General features: G+C 37.0%; 1 protein-coding gene across 4 annotated transcripts in view; it reads left to right on the top strand.

Moving 5' to 3' along the window:
• LRBA (LPS responsive beige-like anchor protein) overlaps positions 1–16,392 on the top strand; it is a 560,234-nt gene that overhangs the window by 130,437 nt on the left and 413,405 nt on the right. For all 4 annotated transcript variants that reach the window (XM_055144432.1, XM_055144433.1, XM_055144431.1 and 1 more), the window contains 3 exons: positions 11,424–11,502; positions 11,712–11,845; positions 15,205–15,266. In XM_055144432.1, the coding sequence (XP_055000407.1) occupies positions 11,424–11,502; positions 11,712–11,845; positions 15,205–15,266 (275 nt within the window). The remainder of the gene's footprint in view (positions 1–11,423; positions 11,503–11,711; positions 11,846–15,204; positions 15,267–16,392) is intronic.

Consider the following 16,392-nt stretch of genomic DNA (forward strand, 5'->3'; position numbering starts at 1 on the left):
TAATTTCAGTAAGAAAGTTCTTTGATTCTATTTCTAAATAAAACTTGAGATTTGTAAAAATGAAGTTCTGTTAGGCATACTGTAATCATGCTTGTAAGAGTTTACTATTGGCTAATTCTTTTGAAAACATCGAATACTAACAAATAAATCAAGGATTATAATACTTTCTCCACTTAACCCTAGTATTTCATGGATGCTTCTGGCTGGGTGGATGAATGCATAATAGCTAATATATTAAAATGACATTTCTCAACCCCAAGTTATATGGTACCCACTGGGTCTCCTGGATATTCCAAGGGTCACAAGTAAATTGCATTAATGGGGAGTCCATGGCACACATTAGGGAACCAAACAGTGAGATGGGATCACAGATAGGAAACTAGTCTGGAAAAAGGTTGAGAAACTGCATTAAAGTGCTATTTTCTTTTCCCAACTCTTGAGAGGCATGTATATAGATACTCATGTAGTGGTTAACATAAGAAAATACAAATTTATTATTATAATTTTGTGCTGCCATGAATTTAACTCAGGACTTTAAGATAATAGTTTTGATGATATTTCGTTTTTCAAACTGGTTATCAGTTGTCAAAAATATTTTCAATAAATCATGGTTGGAGGGATCACTCAGGATGGTAGATGTGTGCTGAAAGTAGGCTATGGACTAAACATGATGGCTGCATGGTGCCGTTGTTGCAAACTGTAACACCTGAAAGGAGAGCGAGTAAGAGGGAATGTGTCTGCCACAGAGGTAGGAGGTGGGAAGGGGTGGGGGTGGCTGGAGGGACACTGGGAACAGTGGTGGTGGAGTATGGACTCTGGTGGAGGGATGGGTACTTGAACATTGTTTGATTGAAACGTGATCACAAAAATTTATAAGTCTGTAACTATCTCACGATGATTCATTAAAATAAAAAAATTTAAAAAACAAAAAATTATGCAGTATCTAATAATTTACTCTTGTATACTTTTCTGTTTTAGAGATTTGGAAAGGGAGTGCTGCCCTCAAGCACAAAATCACTCTAGCATTAGTCATGATAGTCCTTAATCTTAAGAGTATTTGCTTTTTTCCCTTATCTCACTTCTTTTCTATATGTTACAAATATAAAGAACCTTGTTTTGCATGCTCCTAAATCTCCAGATGTTGTCAGGATGCTTAATGATAATAGGAGGTAAACTTGAACACTTTTTGGGTGTTGTGGTTTGCAACAGGAGTATTGAGTGACCATCGTGTTCAGTCTCTAGTCTACTTTCAGCACGCATCTCCTTCCCTGCGCAGGATCTCCAATCACATTTTACTTGGTGTTCCCTTCTCTATCTGGGATGACTTTCCACCAACATGTGAGACCCACTTCCAAGCTATGGAGCCAACCTCTTGGCATTATATACTACTATTCTTGGGTGTAAGTTTCCTACTCTGTTATTTTATATTCCACAGATGAGTGCAATCTTTCTATGCCTGTCCCTATCATTTCACTTAGCATGATGCTTTCCATGTTGATCCACTTATATGCAAAGTTCATGACTACATCTTTTTTTTTTTTTTTTTTTTTTTTTTTTTGCTTTTTGGGTCACACCCAGTGATGCTCAGGGGTTACTCCTGGCTTTTGCACTCAGGAATTACTCCTGGCAGTGCTTGGGGGACCATATGGGATGCCGGGGATTGAACCCGGGTCAGCCGCGTGCAAGGCAAACGCCCTACCCGCTGTGCTATCGCTCCGGCCCCGACTACATCTTTTCTAACAGCTACATAGTATTCCATTGTATAGATGTACCAAAGTTTCTTCAACCAGTCATCTGTTTTCAGGCACTCGGGTTTTTTCCAGATTCTGGATATTGTAAACAGTGCCTCGATGAACATATAAGTGCAGATGTCATTTTGACTATACTTTTTTGTTTCTCCAGGATATATTCCCACAAGTGGTATTGCTGGATCAAATGGAAGCTCAATTTCTAATTTTTTGAGAATCGTCCATATTGTTTCCCAAAGGGGCTAGACCAGTCGGTATTCCCACCAGCAGTGTAGAAGGGTCCCTTTCCACATCCTCTCCAACAGTGGTTGCTTTTGTTCTTTTGGATGTGTCCATTCTCTGTGGTGTGAGGTGGTATCTCATGGTTTTTTTGATCTGCATCTCCCTGATGATTAGTGATGTAGAGCATTTTTTCATATACCTTTTGGCCATTCGTATCTCTTTCTTGGAAAAGTTTCTGTTCATTTCTTCGTCCCATTTTCTGATGGGGTTGGATGTTTTCTTCTTGTAGAGCTCAACCAGTGCTTTGTATACCCTTGATATCAATCCTTTATCAGATGGGTATTGGGTGAATATCCTTTCTCACTCTGTAGATTGCCTTTGTATTCTGGTCCCTGTGTCTTTTGTGGTGCAGAAGCTTCTTAGTTTAATGTAGTTCGATTTGTTTAACTCTGTTTTTACTTGATTGCTTAGTTCCGTGTCATCTTTGAAGATACCTTAGCTTCAATATCGTGAAGGGTTTTGCTGACCTTGTCTTCGATGTACCTTATGGATTGTGGTTTGATGTTGAGGTCTTTAATCCATTTTGATCTGATTTTTGTGCATGGTGTCAGGTCGAGGTCTTAGCCTATTCTTTTGCATGTGGTTGTCCAGTTATGCCAGCACCATTTGTTGAAGAGGCTTTCTTTGCTATACTTCACATTTCTCGCCCCCTTATCAAAGATTAGATGATCATACATTTGGGGTTGTGTGTTGGGATATTCCACTCTGTTCCATTGGTCTTCGGGTCTGCCTTTGTTCCAGTACCATGCTGTTTTAATTGTTACCGCTTTGTAGTAAAGTTTAAGGTTGGGGAGGGTGATGCCTCCCATCATCTTTTTCCCAAGAATTGTTTTAGCTTTCCGGGGGCGTTTGTTGTTTCCTATGAATTTCAGGATTGCTTGATCCATTTCTCTGAAGAATTTCATGTGTATTTTTATAGGGATCGCGTTGAATCTGTATAATGCTTTGGGGAGTATTGCCATTTTGACCGTGTTGATTCTTCCTATCCATAAGCAGGGGATATGTTTCCATTTCCTCATGTCCTCTTTTATTTCATGGAGTAGCATTTTATAGTTTTCTTTGTAGAGGTCCTTTACTTCCTTGGTTAAGCTGATTCTGAGGTATTTGATTTTCTTGGGCACGATTGTGAACGGGATTGCTTTTTTCATGTCCCTTTCCTCTGTCTCATTGTTCCAACAAAAATAATTTTAAAAGGCATTTAGTTTCTTACAAAGTTTCCAGTGGTTAGTGATAAAATGCTCACATAAATCTTAGAGAAAATATTTTATATATCACTTAATTATAATTATATGAAGGCACATATCCTTTTTTTATATGTGGAAGAAATGAAAAAAATGTACTCTGAAACAACTTGATCATCAAGAACATGTATTTTCACTGTTTTTTTTTAGAGTTTTAGTGTCTTTTCCAAAATTCAATCCACAATCTCGTATTATCTTTGTATACTTACCTTGTTTTATGAGAAAACTTAAAGAAAAGTAAGTGTAGAAATAGCTCTAGCAAATTTTCCTTTCACTATTGTACTTTAATGTTTCTCTTTTTACTTTGCTGAGACATTTGGTAATCTAGTTTAGTGCTGATTTCTGCTGTTCCACAGAGAGAACAGAGTGGTGTAGGGGCGAGAGCACTTCTAGACTCTGAGTTGATCCGTGCACTGCATGGTCTGAGTGCCACCAAGAGTGACCCTTGAATATAGAGCTGGGAGTAAGCCTGAGCACAGGCTCCTACTCCCCTCCCCCAACAAAAACAACATTTAGTAATGGTGAATGCCATATAGTTTTCCAGAAAAAAATGAAAAATGAAATTGAAGGTTCAATATTCTCTCTCTCTCTCTCTCTCTCTCTCTCTCTCTCTCAATTTTGGGCCACACCTGTGATGCTCAGGGGTTACTTATGGCTCTAAACTCAGGAATAATTGGCTGTGCTCAAGTGACTGTATGGAATGCTGGGGACAGATCCCGGGTTGGCTGAGAACAAAGCAAGTGCTTTACCCACTGTACTGTCTCTCTTCTCTCCCAACTTCTTCCCTCTTTAAAAAAAAAAAATTATTTCTTAACAATTTAAACCTTTATGATGATAGTCTTCATTATTTTTGTTGCTTTCAGTTTTTGACGTTTCCTTTCCTCATTCTTCTCACTATGCTCTTTTTGTCACTGTTAGTTGGATCTTCATTTTAAGTTATTTCATCCACTCTATTTTATTCATTGCTACCCTTGACATTACTGACTTGGTGAAAAAAATGTAACCCAGTGTGCTGTTTTCAGCTGTTCAACTTTTACTCTCATATAGCGCCAGTCCACAGTGCCTTTGCCAGCTATACTCGTTTTTGTGCTTATTCCCTTTCCCTTGAATTCCAAGTGCCACAAATAGAATTATATCACTAACAAAGCTATTCATAATTCAAAATTACTTCCTTTCCGTGGAATTAAAGACAATAAATAGATTTTATATACACATACATATGTAAGTTTATTTTTCTTCTGGGTCTAGCAGGAAAAATGATTAATAGATAGTTGTAATCACCTACTGTTAGGGAGTTTATACTATATAAAGTATTAATGTATACTATATAAGTGTATACACATATGCACTTGAGTTTTTTTTCTAGTTGTGAATGAAGGAGACTCTGTTTTTGCTTTGCATTATCCTTAAGGAGTTTATTTGCATAGACCGCTATCAATTTGGGTTTTTGGTGTTTTGTTTGTTTGTTTTTTGGCAAGGCCACAAATCAGTCCCACCTTTTGCCCCCTAGATGATAAGAAAATACCCTGGCAGTGTCTTGGTCAAACATAATAAGTCCTCTCTTGAAGCAAGTGAAGCTCTGTCCAGTTTGCCTCTTCAGAGGCTGTATTATTGTTCCAGTTCATGCAAAACCCCTCATGGGTTGTTGGAAAACTGTCTCTGCAAATACTTTTGAGCCTTTTTTAAAATTTAAAATTTATTATTATTATTTTGGGTTTTTAGGGACCACACTCATATGTGGTCAGTGCTCAGTCCATATTCCTGGCTCTGTTCTCAAGGATCACCCCTGCCGAGCTTGGGGGACCTTATGGCATGCCAGGGAGCAATTCCAGGTCAGCAGTATGCAAGGCAAAACACCCTATCCACTGTACTACCTCTCTGATCCCGAGTTGATTCTTTTTTTTTTTTTTCTTTTTGGGTCACACCCAGCAATGCACAGGGGTCACTCCTGGCTCTTCACTCAGGAATCACCCCTGGTGCGGTGCTCAGGGGACCATATGGGATGCTGGGATTTGAACCCGGGTCGGCTGCGTGCAAGGCAAATGCCCTACCCGCTGTGCTATCTTATCACTCCAGCCCCCAAGTTGATTCTTTTTATGAACGAACACAGGAGCACTATTTCGTATCTGTCCATCTCAAGAAATACTTTCAAATCATTTTTATGCTTATCTTTATTTTGGAGGTGGAGGCTACAGTGTCCAACCTGAGGCTATGTAGTGCAAGGCCTGTGCTCCAGCTTCTTGAGCCATTTCTGCTCAGGACACTTGTGTGTGCCTCACCACCTGCCCCGAGGGTCAGTGCCAGTCATGAGGGAACAGGGGAAATTACCCAGGCAGGGCCTGGGGGCCTTGGTGGATTGGGTGGTACTGGGGATTGAACCCTGCTTGACTGTATGCAAGGGCTACACACACACTTTAATATCTATATTCTGATTCCTCTGCATTTACCTTTTACAAAATGATTCAGAGGGCCAGGGTGTGACTTAGTGGTAGAACACTTATCTTGCAAGTGTGAGGCTCTGGTCTGATACCCAGCAACACATGGACTCTTCTCTCAAGCACTCACAGGTATGGCACCCAAACGATAGGAACAAATTCTGAGAGGTAGCATCTCCCCATTTTGTACCATCTGCGTAATAGAGACTAAGATCACAGAGCTCTTGAGTGTCTGAGTTGACTCCAAGGTTTCCCAGCCTACCAACCCCTGCTTATCTACTCTCCATGCTGCCCCTTACACAGGACTTAGTGAATTGGCCGTGAAACCCAGCACTCCATTTACACTCTTGGTCTCTGGGCTCTCAGATCATACTGTTTCATCATGCATTTACCATGTGTCAGGCCTTGCAGCAGGTAGTTTATGTATACTGTCCCTAATTCTCTTCAGATGAGCCTCACACATGAAGGAACCGGTAGAGGAACCCAGATGTGTGGGACCCGGGGCTGAGACATCCAAGCCTGCTCGGATCAGGACTAGGCCTCTTCTGCCCAGATTCCCCATTTTCTAGTAGTTAGGCGGTCACACCCAGGGACTGCCCCCGGCACCATGTAATCCCATCAATGGCCAACATCCAGAGACTATAACACCAAGCTCCTGGACATCTTATAGCCTAGCTACCGAGAGTTTCCTGCCCACATGGGAGAGCTTTGCAAACTCCCCATGGCGTATTCATAGGCCAAAACCAGTATCAATGATGAATCTCATTCCCCTGACCCTGAAAGAGCCTCAATGTGGCACCATTGGAAAGGACGAGTAAAGAGAGGCTTCTAAGATCTCAGGCCTAGGATGAATGGAGACGTTACTGAGGCCACTCGAGAAATTTGGCGGATCAACAGGATGATGACATCGATGACGATTTTAAAATCCTAGAGAAAGTGCCTTCTTTCCTGTATTATCTCTCTAGCTTGTGTGTGTCTATTTTTGCTGTTAAAGGAATAGATATGCTACTTTTCTTTTTATAAGATTTAACCTACAAGACTTTATTCACTCAATAAAGTTTTATTGAGTGATTCATTTTTACTGGGCATGTAGATTATCCATCCTTGAATTTGTCCAGAATAACTAGGAAGTGTACCATTGGGCTCCAGTAGCCCGCAACAGGGACAAATGGAGATGTTACTGGCTCCCGCTCAAGCAACTTGAAGAACAACAGGATGACAAGTCATACAAGTGAAGAAGGGATCAAGGGTGGGTTGGGGGGGTTAAAAATACACAGTATTTGGGGATTAAATATTGGCATTTGTTTTAATGTTATTTTATTGTAATTGACATTATTTATTTATACCCTTTGGGACCCTAAATAAACAATTGGCTGTTTCTAGGATAGATACTGTACAGATGATCTATTGGCATTTTCCTTTTTGTTCTTCTGAATGTCTGGAGAGCTGTCAGTTTGAAGGAGCCTCTTTATCAGTGTATGGATAAGAAAAAGATAAGTCAGCATCATTCCACATGTTGGAAATAGCTTCTGTATTTAGATACGCATTATCATTTGTCGAAAATGTTTTACATTAAATTCACTTAAAATGGTAAGTCTATCATAAACTTAGGATTTTTATTTGAGTTGATGAAAGAACTGAATGTATTTGGAAATTACATTTTCTCTCAGGCGGAAATGATGGACAAACTAGAATAAAATTATAGATACACTTAGTTTATTTGTAAATCTGATTTTCTTATAATTACTTCTAGTTTATCTTTGATAGTAAAGCATCTTCTTTTTTTTTGTTTTTTTTGTTTTTTGTTTTTGGGTCACACCCGGCGATGCACAGGGGTTACTCCTGGCTCTTCACTCAGGAACTACCCCTGGCGGTGCTCAGGGGACCATATGGGATGCTGGGATTCGAACCGGGGTCGGCCGCGTGCAAGGCAAACGCCCTACCCGCTGTGCTATCGCTCCAGCCCCAGTAAAGCATCTTCTTATGATTTAAAAATATTAATTTGTAAAGATCTCTGTTTGGTATTCGCTCTTAGATGTGGAAATTGGCGTTATTTCTACCATAGGCTCAAGTTTCTGTTCTTTTATGGAGCCACCAGTGCTTGTTTCCTTTTTCAGATTTTCATGGTATATTTCAGCACATCTGAATTAAGGTGACTTAACATAGTAAGAACTATTTTTTCTTCCATAGTGCGTAAAGCTTTGTACATTTTCTTTCTCCCTCCCTTCCTTCCTTCCTTCCTTCCTTCCTTCCTTCCTTCCTTCCTTCCTTCCTTCCTTCCTTTCTTTCTTTCTTTCTTTCTTTCTTTCTTTCTTTCTTTCTTTCTTTCTTTCTTTCTTTCTTTCTTTCTTTCTCTCTTTCTCTCTTTCTCTCTTTCTCTCTTTCTTTCTTTCTGTAGGAGCACTGCTATTTATTCAGCCAATAATTAAGCTGTATAAGTATTTTCTTGAGGGGCAGTCTGTCCATACCTTTAAGGAGGTGGGATATTATGAATTCTTTTTTACCAGTGAGCAAACTTCAAGAAAAATTATCCAATAGTCTCTTAGGGAAAATATAAATTAAGCTTATCTTTAGTAATTATGACTGGGTTGGGGCGCAGGAGATTGTACAGAAGGTAATGGGCTTGCATTGCTTTCTGCTGATCCCAGTTTGATCCCTGGCACCACAGATGGACCCCTGAACACAGAGCCAAGAGTAAGCTGTAAGTCGGACTAGGTGCCCTTTCCCTGTCCCCAACTAAAACCCCAGAAGACAAAAAGACTGCCCTCAAAAAAAAAAAAAAATCTAGGAGGCTTGGTCCCTGGCACATCATGGTCCCTCAAACAATATTGGGAGAGCCCTTAAAAATAGCACTGTAGAATAGCACTGTCATCCCATTGTTCATCGATTTGCTTGAGCGGGTACTGGTAACGTCTCCATTGTGAGACTTGTTGTTACTATTTTTGGCATATCAAATACACCATGGGTAGCTTGCCAGGCTTGCGTGTGGGCAGGATACTCTCTGTAGCTTGCCGGGCTCTCTGAGAGACTCGATGGAGGAGTTGAACCGGGGTCGGCTGCATGCAAGGCAAACGCCCTACCCGCTGTGCTATTGCTCCAGCCCCCCCCTAAAAATAAGTAAAATAAAATATATACAAATAATTAAAAAAACTTTAGTGTCAGTGGTTATCCTGGGTTTAAAAGTTTATATTACTGTCAAGAATTTAGAAAATTGCAGATGTCATTAATTGACTATAATAAGACTATTTGATCTCTTAAGTATTTCAGTGATTGTTGTGTAATAATGGATGGAAGGACCGAATCTTCTCAGAAGTGCCACATAATGAAAGTAATAAAATTTTTGGCTTCACTTCATTTACCCTTTTGCATATACTTTTATTGATAAAACATCAGGCTGGGCACTTGCATTTCACAAGGCTAATCCATTTTTGATCCTCAGTACTGCAATGGGTCCCTGAGCACTGCCAGGAGTGATCCCTGAGTGCAGAGCCAGTAGTAAAGAACCTAAACACTGCTGGATGTGGCCAACAAATAACAATAACAAAAAAGTGCAGAAATGGAGGAATCAGGTACCTAGCCGAACCCAGTGCCAAATGACTTTTGGAATATCTCCTTGAGTATCCTTGGTAGTTCTGAGAATCTCTGGGTGTGACACGGCTGGTCCCTGAACACTGCCCAGTCAATGCTGGGGTCCAGCACTCTGCAGAGCATGACCCCTATTAAAAAAAAAAAGAAATTAAGTAAACTCACCATAAGGAAATCTTATGATCTTCATCTTCATTTATAAATTGGTCGGTATCTGTTGCTTTGGGATGAATCACTTTTTTGTTTGCTAGAGTTTTTACATACAATTAACTGTTGGTTATGTAGGAGAATTAGAGTGAGAAAAATATCACCAATAATAATTTCAGTAAAAAGAAAAGTGACGATCAAATGGAAGAAAATATTTTGTAGAAAAGATTGATTCACTATGAAATAAGTTTCTTGTGAAAGGAATATGCTCATTCTAGGAGACAGGCTAAGCAATTATTGGGAAGTTAATTCTAAAAGAATGCTCCAGGTCTTCTTCCATAAAGGAAGCAAACCATAGGTGAATTATGGTTATACAGATTTCTAGATCCTTCTTTTTTTCTGAGACATGAAAATCAGAATTATTGATTATTTATTCAGTTTTATTTAAAAATAAAGAATATTTTATAGAAAGAAATGTTATTCAAGATCTTTGCTATTTCTTAGTAATCTGTCTTCAAAATTCTATTTAGAATCTGGTTGTGTTTACTTATTTACTTAATTAATTTTATTTTCCTAACGTAAAAGAGCAATTTGAAATGCCCAGAGACAAATGAGTAAATCTGAGGACACTGTGGGAATGACATGAGAAAATGATAGGCTTGTAAGTAAATGTATAAGGCTGTGTTTGGAATCACATTTTATATTGATGTGAAAAAGGAAACTCCTGGAAATCAACCCAATTTTTTTTTTTCAAATATCACTGTGTTTATTACATTGTGAAAACTTCAGGTGTGCATCTTTAACAGCCTACATTCAGAATAATACATTAAATTCACTACTAAAAATCCAGTTCTAACCTTTATCTTGCAATTAATTTCTTTTCCTGATTTATATGATTAAACGAATTTCCTTAATTTGTTTAATTTTAGTACTTTCTATTAGATTATCCTGGCTTGAGAAATAGATGAATGAAAAGTTTCGGTTCTACTTTAAGAAAATTAGGGGAGTGGGAAGAAGTACATTAAAAAAATCAATTGGAAGGGCCAGGTGATGGCTCAAAGGTCTGAGAACAAACTTTGCATGAAGAGCCCTGGGTTTGATCCCAAGAACCACATGGTACTCGGGACCCTCTGTCAGTGACCACACCAAGCTGGGAGTAGCTTTTGAGCACTACTCTCAACACTCCCTAATAAAAAGAAACAGTTAAAATACAGATAGCAAAAACAGCAATAGATTTTGTATTTTAAGTGAGAGCACAAATGAGGAAGTAGAAATTCTTACTCAGACTGGAGACAATATAGGGTTTAGGGCACGCGCTTTGTATACTACAGGCCCTTGTTCAATCCAACACCATATATAGTTCTTTGAGCACCACCAGGGGTCACTTCTAGCTCAGAACCAGAAATAGCCCTTGTGCAAAGTGGCATGTAGCCCAACATTGTACCATCCTCACATGTACAAAATTAATGCTTGAATAATTTACGAAAGGTTACTCAATTGTTCACTGAGTTATTTTTGCTCAGTCCAACTCAAAAGCCATCATGAGTAGCACAAGTTACTTCATGACAAACTAAAGGTAATTTTCCATGGTAAAGGAAGATATACCTATTTTAGACAGAAATTTGGGTGTAGGTTTTTCTTTTTTTAAGTAATAAAAATGTTTTACCTTTATTATCTTTAACAATAAAGATATTGAATCTTGGTATTGCATGGATTAGTGATCCCATTTTATTGAGACAGGAATTTACTTGCTAATTTCAGTATGCCTAAGCCTTTTAAGGATTACTTGCTATGATAATTGAATTTGTGTTAAGTGATGAAGCAAAACTTCTTTAATGATTAGATCTCAGTGTTATCCACCATATAAAGGGCATCTAAAATCACATTATAATTGTCATGTTATACTTGCTAGACATTTATTTTTTGTTTGAGCTCTTGTTTCTGAAACCAGAAACTTTCTGTCAATATCTTTTTTTTTTTAATAGGTGGTAGATCGTCTAATGCAAAATTGCCTTCAGTTCCAACAGTTGGTTCAGTTCCACCAGACCAAGTTTCAAATATGAGGTATTCAAACTACTAACTTGGATATTTGTGATTTATTCTCTTTGATTACTCTGTAATATTCTTTTCCTTGTGGAGGAACATATGTATGTATGTCAATTATGAGGGTTTAGATACTTGTAGAAATTTCAATAAAAATACTTCATTTGAAAAATGTAAAAGTTAAAAATTTTAAATCAGTAGTCTAATTAATATATCATCTTTTTTACTAGTATCACTGAAAGACTTGAACATGCTTTGGAAAAGGCAGCTCCTCTTTTGAGAGAAATTTTTGTGGATTTTGCACCTTTTCTTTCTCGGACACTTTTGGGTAGCCACGGGCAAGAATTACTTATAGAAGGAACAAGTAAGTGGTTTTTAGTTTCTTTGTTTTATATGTATTTAAAATATCAAGGTTAAGCTTAATCAGTGATAAAGTTTTATTGTCTAAGTGAAGTTTTCTTAATATTGAGAGTGTTTCTCATTCATAGTAAATCTCTGTCTTTTGAAGAATATGTCACATTTTTCTTGTATTCTGATCCGTTCAGGGTTTTTGAAACAGAAAATTATATATTCAACCAACAAATGAAGAGATTAGTGTTAGTGTGGCCTTTATCTGGGATATTTCTTTTTTATTCTTTTCTCTTTTTTCTTTTTTTTTTTTTGCGGGGCGGGGGGTGGTGGGGGATGGGGCAGGGAGTGGTAGACACACCTGGTCATACTCAGGACTTATTCCTGGCTCTGCACTCAGGGATCACTCTTGGTGGGCTTGTGGGACGATAGGGTGCAGGAATTGAACCAGGGTTGGCTGTATGCAAGGCGAGCAGCACACTTCGGTCTAGCCCAGAAAATTTTATTTCTAAGGGTAAAAAAGAAATTGGTTTTCTGAGTCTGTTTATCACTGACTTTATTTTGCAAAATGTATGCAGTGTTTTGTGACAAGAACTGCAAAGATCACATCTTGTTAAAGATATCTCAGTGCTCTTCTGTTTGTGTTGACTCTGCAACATAAATTTACTTGGTATGGTGTCTTTAGTGAATAAAGGCAGGTGTGTACATGAAGATAATTGGAAGTGAAAAATTCATATAGAAAACTTTAAGTTAACTCACCATTTCAAATGGCTTTTGTAAACCTAAAGAAGAAAATATTTTTAATTGTAATTCATAGAGCGTAGCTGATTTGTTTAATAAAATTTTGAATAAGCCAACTTTTGTAGAGTATTGTAGAAGAGTTATATCATCTGATATAATTGTTAGAAGTACTAAAATTGATACACTGAGACTTACTAGAAAATACTTGATGTTTACAACTAACGTATATGAATAAGCTCTAGATTTTTGAGGAGCAGTTAGATGGAATCAATGAACATTACTCATCCACAATATATACAGATGCTTTCCAAACGGGGAACTGAATATGACATTAAGCTCATTCTAAAATGTTTATTAAAGCTTTTTTATTCATCAAAATTTCTATATCTTTTTATAGATTATTGAAGGTAATTTAAAAATATTGTACAGCACTTCTCTGGGGGGGTGGCGAGGACATACTGAGACATTGGTTAGGGGAGCAGATGGTCTGGGGAAGGGTATGGTGGGATGTCTTCATTAATTCCTAATTTTTGTATTAAATAAATATGTATATATATTTAATAAATAAAATAAATGAGTTGTTCTGTCTAGTAGCTGAACAAAGATACAAACTTCACTCTAAAAAGCTCATGAATTGCTCTATCCAAGTTATGAAATGTTACTTGGAATTTTATTATTGTGTGAACTCAGTGAACTTATTAATGCATATGTCTTTTTGCTGAATTTCCACATCTGTCTTAGTAGCATCGACCTTTCTGGTTTACTAACATTTTTTACTGGGAAATAAATGTAATTTTTCCGTGGTTTCATATATGAGTGAAATCATACTATTTTTATTGTTCTCTAGCTTATTTTACATAGGATATTATACATAGGATTTGCATAGAATAATATGCTATGTTGTAATAATATAACAATAATAACATATAGGTCCATTCATATTGTTGGAAATTGCAGAATTTCATTTATTTCAATTGAATAGTATTCTATTGTGTATATATGCCATACTTTACCTAGTCTTTTGAGAGTGAACTTGTAGATTATTTTTTAATTTATTTATTTTGTGGTTTTGGGTCAGATCCAGCAGTATTCAGAACTTACTCCTAGGTCTATGCTCAGGGATCACTCTTGTCAGTCTTGGAAGATCTTATAAGGTCTTGGGGGTTGAACGTAGGTCACCCATGTTTAAGGCAAGCACCCTACCCACTGCTCCAGTCCCTGGTTGTTTTCTATTATAGTTTAGGGAATATGGTTATGGTGGTGTTTAAGTGTATAATGCTGGTATACAGAGTTCCTGCACACTACCATCTGAGGGGCACTTAGATTGTTCCCAACAATAGGCTTACTTATATACTGCTGCATGAAGTTGGGGTGGTATGTCTCTTCAAATTAGTGTTTCTGTGCTCTTTGGGTATGTCAGTTGAAGTTGAACCTGCTTAACTTGAATGCTACTGTAGACTATGGATTGTCAACATGTGCCTTGAATATTTATAAAGCATCATGATTAAAAGTGGGAAGGAAAATGGTCTAAGAGAGATAGCTAAGAAAATGTGGGCTGGCATAAACTTTGCATGCAGGAAGCATGGATTCTGTCCTTGCTTTGTCCCCTGAGCATCAGCAAGAGTGACCCCTGAGCACAAAGCCTGGTGCCCCTGGACACAGCCAGGGGAAGCCCTCTCGCCCCTCCACCCTGCAAAAGCAAGAAGGTTGAAGAAAGGAATTAAGATAAAATACCCTCAGGAGATTTAGTGGGGAGAAAAATGAAGGTAATTCTGTTGGGTGTGTTTGCACACCAAGAACTTGTTGTTTTAGTTGTTACATTCTAGATCCTACATTTTATTTGCTTAGAAATCTGTAGAATAAAAGTGCATTTTTTTTCTGACTTATAGGGACTCAGTGCTTTTAATTACTAAAATTTCTTTAGAAAATTTCAGTTATAAAATGTCTTTGAACTAATTTAGACTTTATTTGTAATCATTTTTAGACAAGTATTAACTGTATACAAGTTTCTTTTTGAAATAGTTTTGGTGAACTACAACAAAAACATAAGAGAAACTTGTATATGAATTAATTTATAAGAAATCAAAAATATATAGCAGACAGCAGCTTACACTTCTGTTTAAGGTTTCTTGTGAGGTCATAGGTCAAGGTACTAATAAGAGTGTTTGGGATGTCTGCTGCCATGAAACAAAATGGAAACTTGATTGATAGCTAGAGGGCTGAAGGGAGAGAGTGTGGTGGAGAAAGCAAAGGTCAGGGAGCCATTTCCCTTCCTGCATGTATAACAACTCTCCCCAAAACAAAATGTAGATGATGTTGATCAATATGGCATGTGTTGTGCACATTTCTATGAGTATTACAAAATGTTATTGTACCTGAAGTTGTAATAAATGTTTTCATATTTTGAAAGCTGAAAAGAGGTTTACCCCCAAAATGGTGGTAGTTTTGATGACAAGTTTAAAGTAGTTACAGAGGCTCTGTCTACCCATATTATACATGTGTATAGGCTTTGTTCATAACAAGATCTTAAATTTTATTTTTAAAACCTACTTGTACAGGGTTCTTTAACAAATAAATTCCTCACATTTGTTTTTCTTTTTGTAACTTTATTTTTTAAAATTCTCTTCAAAATAGGTTTGGTTTGCATGAAGTCTAGTAGTTCAGTTGTGGAGTTGGTTATGCTGCTGTGTTCTCAGGTGAGTGTCATGAATGAAGCTGAATTAAAAGTAAATTATTCTGCAAGAATGTTTTAGTTTTATTTGAAAATTTTACTGTAATAGTTTGAGTTTGAGAAAAATTATATTTGCATCATAAAGAGATTACTTCTTATCTTTGATTTTTGAAATGATTTTCAACCTAATGATTTTAAAGACACTGCAAAGAGAAAACGTGGATGAGTGAGAAGTATAAATTTTAAAATCACATTAATAAGTGTCCATATTACATAGTCTTCATTTTGGTGCCTATTTCTCTGCTGTGTATATGAAGGTTAAAGAAACAAATTTATTTTTATACCTTGTGTAGTGGCATTTTAACTCCCCTGGGAATAGTGGGTTTACTTCCTTTTTATGCAGAGGTTATAAAATGAGTGATAAATAATTTTGAGTTCTTGGCATTGCTAATTATTTTTGACGTAGAGAGTAGATTTAGAAAAAAAATCAACAAAAATACTGGTGAGATGTAGCAAATTAATTCCTAAAAGAAAAAAAATTAATTTCACTGTTTAGCATCCTTACACTTCAATATAATAAGCTTTATTTTTAAACAAAGACTGTAAAAGTCATGTAGCCTGTGATGTTTTCTGTTTTTCAATTAATCAGATGAATGTTTTTATTGAGAGTTTTCTTTGTAGTCTTTTAAAAATGATATCTTGCTGGTAGTAAATTCCCCTACTTAAAACTTTAAAATAGCCTTTTTTAATAGGAAGGATATTGGTCTAGAGGTCAAGGGTTCTGACCCGTTTCAAAACCTTTGACCTTCATTTACAACTCTTCTGGCTTACTTGCCTGACAAATAAGGATAATGTAAAATTAATGTTTCTTTACATCGATTTATTCATTTTAGTGCCTATATTGCCAAATTTATTTAGACTGTGCTGATGGACATTTCATGAATACAAATTAAAGAATCATAGAAGGTGTGAAAAATCAATACAATGCATTGTCAATAAAATGCAATAAGAACAGTTACTTTCAGAGATTACACCTAATGGCTTTTTATAATGAAGTTGTGAAATCATAGTTATGGTTTTAGTGAGTTTATTGTTCTCATATTTAGTGATGAGCATATTTTATAATTTAATCATAATTTGATTTATTTTTA

Source organism: Sorex araneus, chromosome 7, assembly GCF_027595985.1.
Source record: "Sorex araneus isolate mSorAra2 chromosome 7, mSorAra2.pri, whole genome shotgun sequence".
NCBI classification, from domain to species: domain Eukaryota; kingdom Metazoa; phylum Chordata; class Mammalia; order Eulipotyphla; family Soricidae; genus Sorex; species Sorex araneus.